The sequence below is a fragment of the Humulus lupulus genome, chromosome 4, assembly GCF_963169125.1.
Source record: "Humulus lupulus chromosome 4, drHumLupu1.1, whole genome shotgun sequence".
Classification (NCBI taxonomy): domain Eukaryota; kingdom Viridiplantae; phylum Streptophyta; class Magnoliopsida; order Rosales; family Cannabaceae; genus Humulus; species Humulus lupulus.
The window spans coordinates 15,146,108-15,166,122 of NC_084796.1; the positions used below are offsets into that span (position 1 = coordinate 15,146,108).

General features: G+C 31.5%; 3 protein-coding genes across 4 annotated transcripts; 1 reads left to right on the forward strand and 2 right to left on the reverse strand.

Annotated features, from left to right (window-relative positions):
* Window positions 1–2,314: 2,314 nt before the first annotated feature.
* Window positions 2,315–3,698, reverse strand: LOC133830027 (HVA22-like protein e). The gene is made up of 5 exons (XM_062259919.1): window positions 3,421–3,698; window positions 3,301–3,327; window positions 3,086–3,208; window positions 2,823–3,006; window positions 2,315–2,717 (listed from the first exon to the last, which is right to left on the reverse strand). The coding sequence occupies exons 1-5, from the start codon at window positions 3,486–3,488 to the stop codon at window positions 2,685–2,687; spliced, it is 435 nt and encodes a 144-aa protein (XP_062115903.1). The 5' UTR covers window positions 3,489–3,698; the 3' UTR covers window positions 2,315–2,684.
* Window positions 3,699–11,372: 7,674 nt separating this feature from the next.
* On the reverse strand, window positions 11,373–12,588 carry LOC133830028 (protein HVA22-like). Of its 2 annotated transcripts, none has more exons than XM_062259921.1 (5): window positions 12,431–12,588; window positions 12,299–12,325; window positions 12,092–12,214; window positions 11,800–11,959; window positions 11,373–11,675 (listed from the first exon to the last, which is right to left on the reverse strand). In XM_062259921.1, the coding sequence occupies exons 1-4, from the start codon at window positions 12,475–12,477 to the stop codon at window positions 11,803–11,805; spliced, it is 354 nt and encodes a 117-aa protein (XP_062115905.1). In that variant the 5' UTR covers window positions 12,478–12,588; the 3' UTR covers window positions 11,373–11,675; window positions 11,800–11,802. The 2 variants fall into 2 exon arrangements, with proteins under 2 accessions (XP_062115905.1, XP_062115904.1); XM_062259920.1 differs by having other exon boundaries at window positions 11,373–11,680; window positions 12,431–12,587.
* A 2,331-nt stretch (window positions 12,589–14,919) lies between these two features.
* LOC133831925 (uncharacterized) lies at window positions 14,920–15,579 on the forward strand. Its single transcript, XM_062262327.1, has one exon. It carries the CDS (start codon window positions 14,920–14,922, stop codon window positions 15,577–15,579), a length of 660 nt encoding a protein of 219 aa, XP_062118311.1.
* The last annotated feature ends 4,436 nt before the right edge of the window (window positions 15,580–20,015 follow it).

The window sequence follows — 20,015 nt, forward strand, 5'->3', positions numbered from 1 at the left end:
TTTTAAATTTTGTATCAGAATAGCTTATCTGTTTGTTTTTGGGTGTGTAGTCAAACTAAGATAGTGGTAAAGTCATTTTATTAAATGTCATTCTAATACTTTAATTTCTAATCAAATATAAAGATGAAGATGAATTTCTTTGTATTCCATTCTATTCCTTTCTTCCCAATCAAACAAGGCCTTAAAGCTTAAAATGTTATAATATATAATAAAAGAGAAGGGAAGGATTTTTACAAATAGTATTATAATTTGGGAAGATTTTTTACAAATTCTATAACAATTCGAGGGAATATTTTTACAATATGTATTTCGACGTCATATAAATTTAATTATTAAATTTGTCTTGTATTAGGTATTATTATAATAATAATAATATTTTATAACATTTTAATTTAAATTTATATTGATATAATTATTATATATGTAATCTTATATATTAAATATTATTATAATAAAGTTATTTTATAATAATTGAATTTATATTAATATAATTAATAAATATTTATTTTTAATTAGTTTTAAAAGTATATTCAATTAAATATTTAGAATATTATATTAAAGTTAACAAAATAAACGGTTAAAAATAAAAATATATGTTATCAACATACTTTTTATATAGAAGAAATATGGTGATTGACTTATATTGTTTGCAGACCACTACATATTATACATTAATAATCATATATTTATTAAAAATAAAATATTTAGAAAATATAAAATAATTAAATTAGAAGTAGTTAAGTTAAATATATAGCTGGTAAATGCCACAAATATATATAAAGAGAGATGGATGGTAAAAAAAATATTATTAAGATCCCAAAATTTAAATATATATATATAATTAATAAAGTTTAGCCGTTAATATTATCAAGTAGAACTTACATCATTAAATTATAAAATATTATTATAGTTTAAAATTTCGAGAAAAAAAATGTAATAAGGGCCCCTAAAATTTTAAAAAAAATATTAGCCCCCAAGAATTAAATCCTTGCTGTGTCATTGCTCCCCCACCGGTTTTCAAGTGTTGGGGGTTGCTAATTGATTCAAGGCATTGATATGTATTTTATTTTATTGTATATTGCTTTTTTTGGTATATTTTTTGCTTTTGATTATAACTAAAACATAAGAAAATCAAAACTTTTGACTTACCTTTGACTTATTTTTTTATAACTATTATAATAAGATCTTTTCTTTGAATAAAAAGATATTTTCAAAATATTTGGATATCAACAACAACAATAATGGAATAAAATGGTAGAAATTAGACTCTATACCTAGTTTTAGAAAGCCCATTTAACTTTTATCCATATTCTAAAATGTTTATTTTTATACCCATTTTTTTAACAAACTATCTATTATACCCTTTTCATGTTTTTCTCTTTAATATTATTGTGATTGTCCATGGTGATGATAACAACACAGGACACAGTGGTGGGGCAAGAGAGGGGAGGCACGGAGGTTGTGCTGGCTCTAAAAGAAAAAAAATGAGAGAATTAAGATAGCATTGAAGAAAGTAAGAGGGGCAGTTTGGTCACTTGCTAGCTAAAAATGGTCAAAAATCAATCAAATAAATTTTGGATCTATTTGTAGTTAGTAAATAATAAAACTGGTATCTTTCAAGTTTTCCCTCAACAATGAGTAAATTAAAAATAATAAAATTCATTCCAATTTAGAAAATAACTTTTTTTATTTTTTTTTCAAACACAAAAATAATTAAATATATAATTCAAAAAACTATGTGGAGCTTAAATTAGAGAATTTAGAGAATTGCTGAAGGACTACTACTGTCCACCACACGAGGTGGCATGTAAAATCTAAATTCTACTTGTATGAATTTAATAAGTACCAAGAAATATCACTTATTTAGAAAAGTATCATCTTGTGTTGGGCACCTAAAGGTGCAAATAGCAACAATTAAGCTAAACCAAATTAGGGCATAGGATGTTCTAGCCCATGAGTTCGATTTTTTATTTGGTAATCCAATCCTTTCTAATCATCGAGTGCTTTATTTTTGTGGCCTTGTATTCTTTGCTATCTTTTTCTTTTACCCCAAAGTCAATTGGAGAATTGTCATTGGTCATAATCATCTTAATAACATTAGCTGAACGGTGTTAGCCTGAAATGGTACGCATTCATCATCAGCCATACAAAATGAAGTTCACAAATTTTATTATTATGATTTTTTTGTTCTTTTTCAAATGTCTTGCTCATACTAGTTCCAATAATCTGGTCATTGGAAGATACACATAACCATAACATCTAGATTTTCCTATGTGAATTTAATAGCATAATCCATATTGGTAAATGTAGAAGGTTTATTTTCTTAACAATTGTAGAAGTTGTATATATGGATGAGGACATTGAAACAAAAATATACACCCTTTTTTTTCCTATTAGAACTTGAGTTCCTATAGCATAAGAAAGCATCACAAATATCCCAGAGAGCTAATATTTGCATGTGGATGGTTTTACATGGTGTGGATTCAAAAGAAGCCAGATGAGATTAACTTAAGGGTGTCACAAAAGCCTTGCAAGGAGTAAAGTTGTACAAGGTTAAAGAGATACAAGAGTAACAACACAAACCTAAAAACGAAAAGTAATACAAGAGCAGTGGAATGATATGTATAGCTTAGAAAAGCAAGATCTCAATTAAGAAAGCCAAGCCTTGCATTTTTGTCTTCTTTTTAGTTGTAATGGTGGTCATGATGATGCTCATCCTGTCAAAAACAATGGTGTCACACAAATTAGAACAGGTATAAATAATCATATTTCACAGTGATGATCAAAATAAAAAAAAAATCAGTACAAGTTGGGAAACTCACACTTTTGTAGCGCAAGAAATCTAGAAACTTGTTCCTTCCCTGAAATAAGTGATGACCACCATGGCTGTTATATTTCCTGATTTGCTCTCTCACAAATCTCTTGTACAACACAGATGCCCCTTTAAATTGGGGAAGAACCAACCAAGCCACAAATATCAGCTTCGCATCATACCAAATAGACACCCTACAAAATCAACACAAACTTAATATATAACAAACTCAATATATATATATGTGATGAAATTAATATATAATGATCTTACGTCTCCAGAGCTGGTTGGATGATTATTTCAATAAGAGCAAGGAAAGAGTATATAATCCAATAAGCAAGCCACTGTTCATCATCGTGTTTAGTTATGCTCTCCATGGCTACAATAGATGCATACCTACATGGAAAATAAACTCATCGATCAACACCCACTTGTTAAAAAAATACGCATAAACATTCAGTCATGTAAATAATAACGAGGAAACTCACAAGGGATAGAGCAATGACAAACAAGGCCTGCAAGAGATTATATCATCAAACAGTTAGAAAAAAAAAACATTATAGAAACTTATAAGGTTGAGAAAGATGAGTAGATATGTGTTTTGGTACCCAGCAATTAGACGAAGCTGACTAAAAATGGTAACAACTCCTCCTCCTTCCCTCATATCTTCCTTCATTCAATTCTTCTTAGTGAGTTTTTTCTCTTGTTCTGGTTCTGAGTGAGTTATTGAGAAAGAGAGAGAAAATGGGTAGTGAAGATAAGTGGTGTCGGTAGAGGTTTGAGCAGATATTTTACAGGGTTGAGACCAAAACACGCAAGAGAGAGAGAGCTTCACAGACTGAACCAACTTTATATTGATAGGCTCAAATTACAAGAAAAATAAAAACTTAGATAGGTTCAGACAAACAAAATTAAATTATATATTTTTATTGGTAGGAAAACGACAAGTGACACGTGGCATGGTACTCATTATGGCAGGAACAACCCCACTTCAGTAGTTGAGAGAAAAAGCAAACCAAATATGGTAAAGAGTTGCTCTACTATTGTTTGTGACACTAACTTTGTCCAATTGAGAACGAAGGTTTTATTCTTAATGAAAATTCAAAGAGAATAAAAGTAGGAATCATGAATAAAAAAAATTAATTTCTAACTAAACATAAAAATATAATAAAAAAAAATCCTTTTACATTCCATTATATTCCTTTTTTCCCCTACCAAACGGGCATTAAGGCTTAATACCTTATAATATTTATAAAAAAATATCGAAACAAATCTATAAATATTTTTTACTACAACTTTGTCCAATGGGAAGTCGGGATTTTTTTTCAATATCAGTTCGGTTTAGCTTTTGAAGTGCATGAGGTTCAAACCCAACAAAGTAATATAGTATCTAAGACAAAGAAAGGATCTTGACATGTATTTAAACTCGGGGAATTCTTTGGTGGCTAAGGTGACATTTTCAGGACTTAGTATTACAATAGTTGTGAGTAGTAAGATGTGATAATTTTTAGTTAGATTTGAATTTTTTAAATGAGTGATACAAAAGTATATATATATACTCTGGGACTCCTTTAATTGGGTACCATTTATCATTTACCTTTTTATTGGTTTTTAATTTGTTTAATCAAAAAAAGATTTTTAAAAGAAAAGCTTCTTTCTCTATAATGTTTTGGATATTTTTATTGAGTAATCATTGGAGTGGTTTTGTGTGTTGTTACTAAGACAATTAAACAATAAACAAAATTGAAATATATTTTAAGATAATTTATTTGTTACTAGCAATAAAATAAATAATAATTACTTTTAATTTTTTTATTTTCAGCTATTATATTATTATTAATTATTTTATTAAATATTACTTACCGACATAAAAATATTATATATGCAAAAATAAATTACTAAAAAATTCATTACTTTTATATATAACTTGACTACTCCTTTCAAAATTTGTAAGGGGCCTCAAAACATTATTTTCCTAATATTCAAAATATGTTTCAACACACTACCAATTTTATCTTATTATCCTCTATTTTTAACTTCAAATTAACCCATACTTTTCAAAGCACACTAACCTACTTTTTCAAAAACGGAATACACAACCGCATCATCAGCTATAAAGTTTTAATAATAAAAACACCAAAAAATTTCATAGCTTGACAGCTACCAACTTTTTTTTTGGGTCACACAATTCGCCTTTAAACTCAAATACTATTTTATTTTTTTAGTTTAACTTTTTCAAAGGACTAGTGAGCTAGTAAGTGTGAAACGGCAATGATAAAATAGTAAAATGTGGAAGGAAATTTTGAAGATATGACAAAAACAGTAAATATTTAGTGCAAATCTAAATAGATTTTGATTGAACCTCACCTAATCAATACATACTTTAATTTTGTGGTCCTGATTGCTCCATTGAAATGTATCCATTGAAATGAATGGTTGAAAAAGAGTAGTGGAGGCTGAGATGTTCACAATAATAATAAGAATAAGTGCAAAATTGTAAGAAAAAGTATCAACTTTGGATCCATGTCCTTGTCACTATATATAGAATAGACTTGCACTGTTTCACTTTTACCAGCTTTCTTCTTCTCACTCTGCCTGGAAAAGACTTGTCTCAGTTGATTTTTTCTGCACAAGTTGCCATTTTTGTAGAGATGTGTATGTATTAGGAAAGTATTTATTTCTCCTAGAATTTTTATATATCTTATCTTACCCCATGGTGAGATTAATTAGTATAATGAAGTTCAATTAAGTAAACAAATTCAGATTAAGCATTAAGATTATGGCTTATGTAATTTTCTCTTCTCCAACAGGAAGAAGAAAAAAGAATAAAATCCCATCAGGTTGACTTAACTAGAAAGAAAATGAACACAAACTTCATTAATAAAAAAAATAAATAAAGACTCGACAAAAGAATTTCTTTTTTTTTTTATAATCATTCTCAACAAATAAATTTCAGTTTGTGAGTATTTATGTTCAGCAGAAAGTAGTCAGAAAAGACATTATTGCACCAAAAACATCATCTTTGTTCGTTTGAGTATTAATTACTAATATGAATATAAATTTTAAAATAATAATAATAATTTGATGACCTAACGACAAATATTTTTCAATTATATATATGAATTTGAAACAAAAATAAAAACAATTAAAAAATACACAATAAACTATTCATTTAAAAAATATATATTTATATCAGAAAATTATAATTTGCAGAATAAATGTAATATTAAAAGTTAAAATATTATGTGAGAAACATAGAAAGTTTTTCACTGGTTTTTTTTATATATCTTTACCATGTATTTATTTACAGTATTTTTTTTATTTTCTTTTTGGGGAGTGATTTTTTTACAGTGTTGTTAGTCACGAGATTTGACCGTGTGGCCCACCAATACTGAGCATCTCTGTTGATGTGTTGATCATATGTAGCTTTCATACTTTACTTTTTCAAACAAGTCCAAAAATATCTTCTTTACTACTTTAGATATTCTCAAATTCTTTGTTCAATTTCCTCTCATTTTTTACTTAGAAATATCTTCCTTTTCTTTAATCATTCTCTTTGCCTGAATTTGCAAATACTTGATAAATTGGAATTTATAATTGTGATTTTAAAATAAAAATATCATTTTTTTATAATTTTTATGATATTATAAACTTTTATTCTAAGAATATAAATTAAAATAACATACGATTTTCAAAAACAAAATGGAAAGATACCATTGTAAACCTAACATTTTAAAAATAATATTCTTGAATCTAATATTATTAACCATATATATTAAAATTATAATAATATTAAGTATTAAATATAAAAAATATATAGTAAATGATAAAAAAATTACTAATATATATAGCTACAATATTTACTTTATGCAAAAAAAATTAAATAATTGCATCTATTCTCTACAAATTTCTAATTTTTTTTGTGAGATAATAAAATGTAATTTTTTTTAAAGAAAAATTTATCATATTATATCAACAATGATCGTCAACTAGATGAGTACTACATTGTTCAAAATATAAAAAATTCAAAATCACTACGAAAGCTAATTTTTAGTAATGTATGGGACACTTTGTTCTCCTCTCTCTCGAGAAACAAATGACTAAAACCAACATGGGGAAGAGATAAAATATGTTGGATATCTTCATCCATTATATCATCTTTCGAAAGAGCCTTCCCCACTGTTATGGATAGAACGAATAGTGTTACTTCACTAGTCATCCACATACTGATGAATTCTTACTCCCTCCCTCCCTATGGTACCATCTCTAGGCCTCCATAACAAAATAATATCACATCAGTTATTTTTAGGTAATTAATTTTGGTGCATATATTATTATTCTAATTGTAAGGTGATCTTCATCCAAGTACCAACGTATATACAGTAATATTGTAACCAGGACATATATATTTATAATTATTATTATATTATATTATATTTATAATGTTTAAATATATATTATTATTTATGTTAATAAATGTAACCCCTTAATTTCTCATATATTACCCAAAACATAGTATTTTGTCATAATTTATAAATATTACTCTTTTATTGAATAAAAACTTAAAAATAAATAAATATATGAATCTATTGTTTTACAAAAAAATAAATTAATTGTCTTTACATAAAAATGAGCAACATTTAAATAAAATTTTTAAAATAAACATGCTTTAATAAAAATAGGCATGTTTGATCTTCGTCGACTATATAGTTCTCACGAGTACATCACGAAGCTCTTAGGTCACACTCGCCACTGGTCTTTCTATCATTAATTTCCTAAAATAACAACATCATAAGGAGTCAGCTTCTATGCCCAGTAAGGAAAATACAAACAAGAGTTAGTCATAAAATTAAACATAACATAAATTCACAAGAGTCATACATACACAAACATCTAGGTCATATCATAGCTTAAGTCATAATTCTACATCATAATCTAAGTCATAAATCACAAATCATACTCTAAATCATAAGTCATAGGTCAGAAGTCATAAGTCATAAATTATAGGTCATAGGTCATAGGTCATAAATCATAATCATAACTATAGGTCATAATAACAAGTCAGATATAATAAAAAGATAAGTGTTTATACAGAGGTGGCAATTAAGCCCCGGACAAAAGTCTGTCATACACCAGACATCACTTAGGTCTGTCATAAAGTTTTGGCAACCAAGCCTACCGGACATAGTCCGTCATACATCATTGGACACCTTAGGTCCAGACACACTTACCCTTTTATTGTACCTGAAATGTTAGGTCATACAAACATAAACTATATCATAAACTACATAAACTAAGTCATAATACTAAACTACCTAATTTTCCTTACCAAAAACCAGAATATTAGAGACAAGAGCGGGATAAGAACTCCTAAAACCAAACATAAGAAAACCATAAGTTTCTAAAGAAATGGAGTTGAAGAGAAGATCTAAACCATCGATATAAGAACTTACCGAAAACTTTATGTTTCAAAGGAATTGAACACCTAACCAAAAGTCACTATCACAATTTAGTATTTAAAGAAAAATGAAAGAATAATGGAAACTATAGTGAACTAAACCTAAATATAATGAATACCTTGGATAGCTTAGAACCTCGATCTATACCTCGAACACCGAAATCACACAAAAACTTACTTCCCAAGTGTTTATAAAAGCTTTAGATTTGAAAGCTTTAACCCCAAAACCATAGTGTTTCTCTCTAGAATGAACTTAGCAGCTTGGAGACTCTGAACTGTGCTTGAATGATGAATGAAATGGCTGAGTGAATGGTCCTATTTATAGAGTTCAAGGAGTGAAACCAACTCATTTTAAATGAATAATAAATGATTAAAAATGAAAAATTTTGAATTATTTGTTCAACAGATGTCCAGGATTCGGTCAAAAACGTTCAGGAACGAGTCAAGGTTGTTGAGGGTTGTTTCTAGTTCAGAATTTTACGAACAACTCAAATATGGCCACTATAGCCGATATATAGCCTAGGATAGGCGATATATCGCCCCTACCATGATACCGAGGGTCCGTGGTTTCGTTCGTGCAGAGTCGACGTGTTTTCCGTATCAATCATAGGCGATATATCGGGCCTTGTAGCTGCGATATATCGGCATACGCTGATATTTCAAACACGTTTTTGCACATTTCAGGATAATTTGAAATTGATTAAAACTACTTGGACAGAGTAAAACGTGATCCTAACAGATACTGGAAGGTTCTAGAGTTTCTAGATATTTCTTTTAATTAAACTATTAATCAAAAATACATAAATTCTTAATAAACATGCTTGTGACAAGTGTCAGGTTCTTAATTATTCTATCTAAACATTAGGTTATAATAAATAATATTCTTAGGACTATATTCATTAATCAAACTTTATGATAAAATTAATATTTCTAAACCATAAGTTAAACTTGTAAAATCCATAACTATTTCTACGAGTTTCTAACTAAATTCCGGCTTTGACCAATATCCACGAAAACTAAAATTCTACTTGCTAAGTAAAATTATGGGACGCTACAATAAAGTTTAGAAATTGGTTTATTTGGTGTGAGTTTATTTTGAATGGGTTAAATTGTGTATAAAAGTGATATTAATTTTTTCTTATTTACAATTTAATTAAATTTTTGTATAATTTTTTTAACTTTTTAGTTAATATTTATACTAATAAGAAAATGAAGATTAACACTTAAATTAATTGAAGAAACATCTAACAAAATACAATAAAAAAATTATTACAAACTTAAAACATTACAATAAAACATTAGAAACTTAAACATACATTAAAAGTTAAAATCAAACACACATCAAACGAAAAATAATAATATAAATCTGAAAGAAGTGAGATAAATTAAGATAATAATTTAATAATTTGGAAAAATAAATTCCAATTCCGCTAAGATAATTATAATAATAAATTTTGAAATGCATTAATTGAACATCTATGAGACGAATAAACTAACTCAAAGAATTAGTATAATTTCATTAATCCTTTCAAGTATTTGTTATGTTTTCGATTTAATTTATTGTATTATTTTTTCTCTAATAATGTAATATTTATTTTAGCACATATAATATGATATTTTAATTTATGAAGTTTTAATAATTTATAGAATTATTGTCATCTAACTAATTAATCCAATAAGCCTTATCCAATAATGCATCGAAAATAGCGTGAAAATAATAATGCTGGTGTAGTGTAGGCCATACCCATACTGCATCACTTATTCAATAAACATATATAAAACCTGACTATTTCATTATTAATAATACCTCTATTGCATGAATTATTGGATTACTTTTTCAATTATCACTAATTTCCAATTTTTTGATTTTGATTTATCAATTAAAATTTATTGCCTAAAAAAGTGTTAATTATGACAAAAATGTGTTTGTGAGTGTCTTACCAATGAGATTAAACACATTTTACGAAATGAATAATCTGAATATATATGGTACAAATGGTTTAATCTCATTAATTAAACATCTATTAAGAAATACTTTTTAGACACAAAATTTAAACAATTGAATTATTCAATAACAATAACAAATTGGACAAAAAAACAAATAGAATAATCTCTATTTTTGATAAATGATCAATTACTCATTATTGAAATAAATAAATAAGTATAAAACATGATATCATCTTCTAAATAAACTCATTACTAATCGTAAATGCATACGACTAATAATGACTCAAAAGAAAACTCAGCAAAATAAAATAAAATTAGGGTTCGTACACAAATAATTACCAACTATTACATCAATTTCAATAGTAAACATACGTAACCCAAGACGAACAAGGCAATGAAGACTCAAACTAATTGCCATAATTGTCAAAGCTACCGATAACCCTTGAGGATATTTAGTAGTGTTTTAGTACTTTTTTTTCAATAATATTTATATAAAATTATATATTTTAAAATAATAGATATTTATTATCTCATATTCATATTTAATAAATAAAATTTTATTATAATTAGACTACAAAGAGTTATATGTTATTAAATAATTAAATTTGAATTTAAAATTCACATAATTAAGAACAGTTTGATAAAATTAATAAAATTTTATTAACTAAATTTAAATTTAGAATACCAAATATATACAAATTCAAAATACAATATATCAAATCTGTATGATACCAAATAAAATTTAATTTATTGTTAACACATGATACAAAAACGATAATTTACAAAAACACAAAGTAAGATACAGATACCTACCCTTTTAATTATAGGATTAAATTAAATTTGAATTTTTTCAATTTATTTTGGGTTTAGAAAATAATTAATGTTAGTTTTGAAATAAAATTTAAAAACACAGTTCACGTTTATTTAAATTTCAAATTACACATCAATTAGAATCAACCCACTTCATAGTGCCACTTGGTCCTCACTAGGACTACAACAAATTGGAAATAGAAAAGAGTATTACCGTAAAAAAAAAAAGAGAATTAAAAACAAAAACAAAAAATTAGAATTAGAGGTATATGTGAAGAAATGACCCCCATAAGTGGTTAAGAGCACTTATTTTTTTTCAACAGAACTGTGGACTTATAGTCACCCTTTTTCGTAAGAAGAAAGTAAAATTAGTAAAAATTAGCTGGCGAATACAAGGTACTACCATTATTACATTCCTAAAAAAGAACCGCACTCTAAAAAGACTTTGCAACAAACTAGAGCTATTTCTGCCCTTTTACATATATGGATTGGATGATACAACAGAAGCTAGCTCAGATTGAGGGTCACAAACAAAAGATTAGTAGAGTTAACCAACAAAAGTAACTTAACACAAGTCTTGAATGGCAAGATCTTCAGAAACCATATGTGCATTTTTTGCATTCTTCAGTAATTACATACATTCATGCTCTGCCCTGTCGAAGAACAAAATCAACACAAATCAAAACAAGGAAGATCATATTCAAGTGTACATATGTGCTTAGAACCAGTTAGAGATATCAACCAAAAATCAATAGTTGAGTAATAAACTCACTTTCTAGTGCTTGTTCTTTCCCATGAAATGTGTAGTTTTCCCTCTATACTTCTTCATTTGCTCTCTCACAAATCTCTTATACAAGAAAGCTGCCCCTTTGAATTTGGGAAGAACCAACCAAGCCATAATTACCAGCTTCACATCATACCAAATAGGAAACCTAATACAAAAAACAACGGACAAACTCAATATTGATATCTTCTTATGCAATTAATAATTACATAGCAACTAACTATAACATTTACTACGATGAAATGAATTTTGTATGTATAGGAAGTTGAGTTAGTCTTACAATTCTAGAGCAGGGTCTATAACCATTTCAACAAGAGTGATAAATGAGTACAGAATCCAATAAGAAAGCCACTGTTCATCATCTTTTTTTGTTGTGCTCTCCAAGGCCATAACTGATGCATACCTATATTGAAAGGAAACCCATAAATCAAAACTCAACAACAACTCAAGAAAGTAAAAGATTCAGTCACATTAGGAGGAAACTTACAAGGGATAAAGTAATGTCAAGCAAGGCCTGCAAAAATCATATCAAACAGGTTAAAGACTCAAAACAAAACGTATAGAAAAACAGTAAAAGAAAAAGATTCGAGATTTGAGTAGAATTTTTAAGTATACCCACCCAGCAAGTTTATGGAGTTGGGAAACAATAAAAATGAGTTTTCCCATCTTGCTTCTTCTTGGTGGATTATTGAGACAGAAAACTAAGAGAGAAAAAGTGAGTTTGGGTAAGTGAAGAAGATGAATTTAAAACCCCATGTTTTTTACAGGGTAAAGATCGGACCTTTGGGACGAACCCAACTTTAATTAAAGGGAAAACTACGAGTGACACGTGGTAGGATCCCATCATGCCAACAAGAACGATCAATTATTTTTTTTATTTTTGTAAAGAGAGCTTTGTTTTGTCCAATGTCGGTACAAAGACACTACTTTGTCCACCGGGTGGCAAGATTTAAATTCAAGATGCAAATATGCTTTGGCCAAATTCAACCATAAAAAGTTATTTTGTTGTTGGTTGAGCACCAAAATAGAAAATTTTTACTATCATATTTTTTTCCCTATTATGATCCTAATACTAAAAGTTACACACAAAAATATATTTTAATAGCTAAAATTTTTATTTTTTTACCGGTGTACTATTTAAGTTATCTTTCAAAAAAAATACATTTTTCTCAAATCGTCATTCATCTATTAAAATAAGAACTAAATATGAATGTTAATGACTATCGCAGCTAAAAAAAAATTAAGAGACTTAAATGATTCAATTTTAAAAAGACAGAGACTTTAACCGTCGATTTCCATATAATATTTTTTAAGATCAAATACTCTATAACTAACATATATAAAAAATTATTTCTAAGATTTTTTAAAGGGTCATTGACTACCATAGATAAATTGTGGTTCTACCACTGTATAATCTCATGTTAATTCTTTTAATTACAAAATTAAGACAAAATAATTTTTTTTACTATTTCAATTTCTCTATTTTTTCTTTATATCATTTAAATATTTTTATTTAAAATAATAAAAATAAATAAATAAATTAAAACTAATAAATTTGGAGAGAAGGAAAGAAAAATTAATAATTCAAAGAAAAATGTTAAAGGAGCTCTGAAATCTATAGATGTAAAGATGGAAGTTATTGATATAAAGGATTTAATAATTGAAGCTTTGTGCAAAATGACCTTTCGTGGTGTGTGAAAGTAAGTAAATGTCCATATTTTTAATTTTGTAGTAAAATAGCCTAATGACTTTTTTAATATTACATATTAACAAATACGTCATTTAGCAAATTACTATTTTATTCTAAATATTTTAATATTATGGTATATTAGTTTTGTTTAATTATTTTTTATTTTAAAGTTATTTTGATTTTTTTTTCATTTTTTATGGGTTATTGAATGATATACCATACTACAAAATACATATATTGAGTTGAAAAATAATATACTAACAAAACTTGCAAAATTATTACTCAAAAATGTATATACTACACTGACAAAATTATATATTACCAGTAAAATGTATATACCATGATACAAAATTATATACTACCATTATGTATAATAAGATAAAAACTGTTACACCCAAATTTCGAGAATAAATAAATAACCTCAAAATATAGGCTCGAAAAGAGTAAGCTCGAAAGCAATAAGTGTTAGCAGAACACTTGTATAATTTGACACATGATTCTAGATCTGTTACTAGCGTTCGAGCCTTAGCTGCGGGCTCGAAGACCAACCTTCTCTGAGGAACATATTCGACCAAATGAGACTACAACTGGAACGATGAGCTCGAAGCTTGGCTAGTCTCGAAAGAGTGTTAGTATAACGATTGAGCTCAATGCTCAATGACGCATTTGTCACACGAAAAGGCTGTTAGGAAATCTTTATTTCGTAGGGATTCGTTATTACCGTGTATTAAATCCATTTTTTCATGGGATATTATGTAATTAACACATTTAATGTATTTATTTCAAATTCAAATGCTTGATTATAACTTCCCTGATTTTGGGGAACATATTCTTACGGCCAGGTCTATAAATAGCCTAGCCTGATTCATTTGTATTCACGCACAAATGGTACTGGAGAAAACTCTGCCAAATTGTTTTCATTCAAAGCCAGGTCTATAATAATAATGACTCGTGGACTAGACAGATTTTAACTGCTGAACCACGTAAAAAACTTCTTAATCCTTCTATTTTTCTACATTCTTGTTTAATGCTCTTCATAATTAAGTTGACGAAAAATGACGTCAATAGTTTGGTGCTTTTGTTGAGAGCATTAAGCAAATCATTGTATTGTTTAATTGAAACCTCCTGCAAATCATCAATGGCCGCCTTGAACATCCCCAGAAGTGATGGGCGACCATTGCCCCAAATCCTCGAGGAGCGTACTCCTCAAGCTGAAAACCACCCACGGAGGCCCGGGAAGCAGCCCATGGTAGATGACAGCCCCGATGAGGGGAGTGCATCATCGACCTCTAGGGGGAATCTTATTCAGACCCCCAGCCTTGATGAAGATTTATATTATAATCCATAAAGGTATGTACCAATAGTGGAATTGGAGAACCGCAGATTGCGTGAGCAGCTAGCTGAAGCTACACGATAAAATGAGGAATTGGCTAGGCAAGCTACCGAAGTACAAGTACCACCCCGGAGGACGACCTCGGGGGAGTACGGCCGCCAGAATGGCTGAGCAAAGGGCCCAGCAGGCCCAACCGAGGCCCAAGACAAATAACGGCAACGGTCGACCTGGGGGAAACACCCAAAACACTGCTAGGAATAATCCTACGAGAAATGTGCCTGCTGGAACTGGGAATAACCGAGCTCCTTTGGTAGCTCGGAATGATAACCCTGAACCTATCAGGAACAACCCGAAGCCTGTCCGAGCCAATTCTAGTCCTTCCAGACCCAACAACGGAAGGCCACCGCCCTCACCAGTAAGGCATCTGCCCTCACCGATAAGACATCCCTCTCCAGGTCGAGAGGCACCCCATCCAGCTCCCAATGGGAACCGTGCAGAGCATCAAGCACCCCAGAGACCCTCTCGGAGTGCTCGAAGTGGGAGCCGAGACAAAAACCATAGGGCTCGACCTGAGCATATGGGTGACCATGAGGCCCTGCGAGAAGCACATCGAGGGCATAGAGCACCTCAACCATCTGGAAGTCATATGTCGAGGTCACAAACGACTGGGCGAGAGTACAAGAAAAACTACCTCGCAACCATCGAGCCACACAAAAAAAACCAGAGAGGAATGTCAGCTTCCTAAGTGGAAGTTTGGACCTTATCCGTTCGATGAATGTATATAACACTGAGCCCAGGAATAATGGGAATTACGAGAATGATTAGTGTAACGCCCCAACTTCAGGGACCGTTACGGTGTGCCTTGCAAATAGTGCTAAACTCGCTAATCGAGTTATTTGGCCAAAATCGTGTAACTAAGTGTGATTAGCGGTTTAGAGATTAAAAACTTTGGATAAGATGGAACATTTCACTAAAACGTTTAATAATACATTGGGATCCCAAAAATATAATTTTAAAGTCTACTACAAGAAAATATTTACAACATGCCGTTCTATGCGGCAAAACAGGGTTTAACCCTAGTTCCACTTTAAACCTCGGCCGTGGCGGACGAGCCGCTGCATATGTACACGTCATCACCTAAGCTCTCCAACTCGAGGATGGTCCAACTTCCTTTTGCCTTTACCTGCACCACATAGCACCCGTGAGCCGAAGCCCAGCAAGAAAACATAATATAACATGATATAATATCAACAGTGATTGTATTACTTAATCAGGACCAACAGTCCAAACAAATAGATGACTATCACAAAAAGTCACAAACATATGGGGACATCACCCTCTGGCCATGTGACGATAGGATCACCAGGGCTTAACAGATATCAAAAGTCACTAATATGGGAACAACACCCTCTAGCCATGTGATGATAGGATCACCAGGGCTTAATAAATAAGTGAACATCTCACTAGCTTCAACAGGATAGGTGCATGGTGATTAGTCACCAACATAACCTTCCTCCCGACTCTAGAGTCGTAACTATGAACATCGTTCCCCAGCCATGTGACAGACAGTCACCGGGGTCATATGCCCTGGCTCTGAACATCTGGTCTTAGACCAGGCAAGCGCTTATAAGTTCATCGACTTTAGGGTCGGTCCATCATTAATGCCATAGAGACATTCAACGCTAATATCGATTAGATATAATCTTCATTCGGCCCTGCGTCCTCGACGCTTATGCCGTTTCTGACCCTCAGGTTAGTGAAACACGACCAGTGCTCAACCCATTGCGAGCTTAACTAATAAGTCACAGCCTCACAGACGGATCTGACACCATTGCCGATTCTGACTAATAAGTCAGTGCCATGCACAAGTAAGCCATGCCACCAAACACATATCACATGTCCAATATCCATAAACAAGGTATTCAGCATGCTTACTTAACAAGTGTTAATACAATTAGGACCATGCACAAACCCAGAGACACAAGCTCTAAACAATATCATACTCAGTACTCAAAGCATGTCCTACTCACATGTTTCTCATGCATCACATGCATTATACTCAACAATCCGACATGCATCAATAATAGCCATGCATGTCATGTTTAATAGTCAACCAACATGCATCAATAATAGCCATGCATGTCACATCTAATAATCAACCAACATGCATCAATAATAGCCATGCATGTCACATATCCACAGGGTGCAGCTTTCTTACCTCGGATTCGAGCTAGAATGATTTAAAGAACGATCAACTTTTAGTCCTTTAGCGGTCATCTAGTCATAACCAAATATAGGATATCATCAATAAAAATGATCAACACAGGTTCCCAAACCAATATCTAGCCTTCGGGACACCAATCCACACTTAACCGGGTAGTAGGATTGACCCCGAGGCCTATGGGTAGCATCCCCAAGCTAAAAACACATTTCTGGCCAAAAAGCCACTAAGGGTCGCGGCCCTCCCTAGCTGCGCTGCAGCGCGCCCCTCAAACAGAGGCGGCCTTCCCTGTCAAGCACCATGGGCCGCGGCGCACCATTGCCATGCTACGGCTCATTACGCAAATCAGCCAAAAACCCAGCACGCACCAGCTCGACTTCCCCTGCGGTTTCCCTTGAAACCAGCCCTTCAAACCAATCCAAAACACCAACCTAACACCCAATTCAACCACTAAACATCATCCACAACTCACCCTCATCAAAACCCAAAGTAAACATCAATCAAACTTCCATTAATCCAAACTTTCCATCAATAAATCACCAACTAAAACTTAACTCAAAAACAGAGTATGGCTCAAACTCAGGTTCAATTCCTTACCTTAAGCTAATTTGAATCCTTCCCATTGGCTGAACTCAATCTATAATCCCCAAGCTTTGACTCCCTAGCTTGCTTCTTCAATTTGGGACCAAAAACCTCCAAGGGTAAGAAGAGGAGATGATGCACGGGTGAGAAGGAGATAAGGGCTCTGTTTTTTACACTTCTACAGCCTTCTAAACACTCCCAAAGGCTGATATATAACTTAGGGGTGAAAAGACTATTTTGCCCCTAGGTCAAATAAAGGCTCCTAAACACTCCCAAGGGTGAAACCGTCATTTCCCGCTTATCTCGTTAATTATAATTAACGCTCTCCAATTCCCGCTATTCTCAATATTCTCAAATGCCAACAAATCATATTCCATTACCTTTTAATTCCCGGTAATGTTCTAATCATCAAAATGACCCCGAGACTCACCCCGAGCCCCGAACTTAAACCTGTTATGACTAGACCGAACACTTACATTTCATGATCGTCTCATGCCGAATAGCTCGAACCAATCCACCTTATAATGTGGCTATATTAATTAATCACAACCATGCACCCAAAATTAGGGGTGGCAATTCGTGTTATTGTGTCATAATCGTGTCGACACGATTATGACACGACACGATTAGAGTAAACCCGTACACGACACGATTATTATTCGTGTTAGAAATCCAAACCCGTACACGACGCGATTATCTTAGCGGGTCACACGTGTCGACACGATAACACGTTTAATAAATTTTTCATTTGACACAAATCTAAAACTGACACGATTAATACACAATTAAACGTGTAATGACACGACACGAAATTGACACGATTAACATAATATAAATAAATTAAAATGTTTATATAATCTTAAACGTGTCTTAAGCGTGTCATTTTCGAGTTAAGCGGGTTGACCTGAAAATGACACGTTTAATAAACGTGTTAAACGTGTCGACACGATTATGACACGAAAATTAAATGTCACCCAAACCCATTTATTTCGTGTTGTTTTCGAGTCGTGTCATATCGAAAATTTCCAGCCCTACCCAAAATACACAATTACGCCCACAGCGGCCAAATTACCAAAATACCCTTATAATTATAATTACTCCCATATGCACGCATTTACCATCATATTATAATATAATTCACATAAACATGCATATGATCATTAAATAGCATCATAACTCAATTATGGCCCTCCCGACCTCTTAATCAAGGTCCTAACCCTTATTAGGAAATCCGGGGCATTACAATTAGCCTGATCTTCGAGATCATCTGAATCAGAACTTGGGGTAGATTAAGTCATCAAACCCGGATTTATGAACGCATTTAAATAACTCAAGAGAGTCAATGCAACCAGTACATGGGAATCAATATAGCTCTGTTGTAACGCCCTACTACCTAGGGACCGTTACACTGTGTATTTTAAATAGTGCTAAACTCGTTAAATGAGTCATTTGGCCATAATCGTGTAGCTAAACGTGATTAACGGCTTATGGTTAAAAAATTTGGTCAAAGATACAAACGTTTCACTAAAACGTTTATTGTATATATGGGATCCAAATATACATTTAAAAAGGTTAATTACAATAAAAGAGTTACAACTAGCTGGCCTAAGCGGCAAAATAGGGTTTAAACCTAAATCCTCTTTAAACCCCCAGTTGTGGTGGTCGAGTAGCCACATATGTACACATCGTCACCTAAGCTCTCCAACTCAAGGATGGTCCAGCTTTCTTTTCCCTTTACCTGCACCACATAGCACCCGTGAGTCGAGGCTCGGCAAGAAAACTTAAACATGCTCATAAGCAGTTAACAACATGTTATCTAATCATAATAAGCATGCCTAGCTGTAATAACCCTACTCATGCATGCATGCATGCAAGTTCAAATAAATGATTATGGAATCATTCTGGATCAACGCCCTAGGATAGGGGACTAATGAGTCACTTTGGGGCCCTGTGTCATGTCCTTTGTATAACCAGCTTTGGAGTTGATCTAGTGTACTCGGCACTAAGTTTTCTTCGACCAGTAGTTTGTGTTGGGAATTTTGCCCTGAAAGCATATGTAGTAGACATTGTTTTATGAAATAAATAAACAAATGAATTGAATTTGTTATGCATATATTTTATGGACTATATTATTCTATGATAATATTATGTAAATATCAGAAAAATTTCTAAGTTCATATATGTGATCTCAAACACGCATTGGTATGAGAGGATTGTGTTTGAGAGAAATGAACTTCAATAGTTCGCAGTAAAATAAAGTTATGGAATCTTTAGATTAATTACTGCAAGTACGGTTCACTAGTATTATGAATACATGTGATCTAGATCCGAATCACTAGTGTGGTAGGACGCTTTAGTGGAGATGCTTTATATATTAG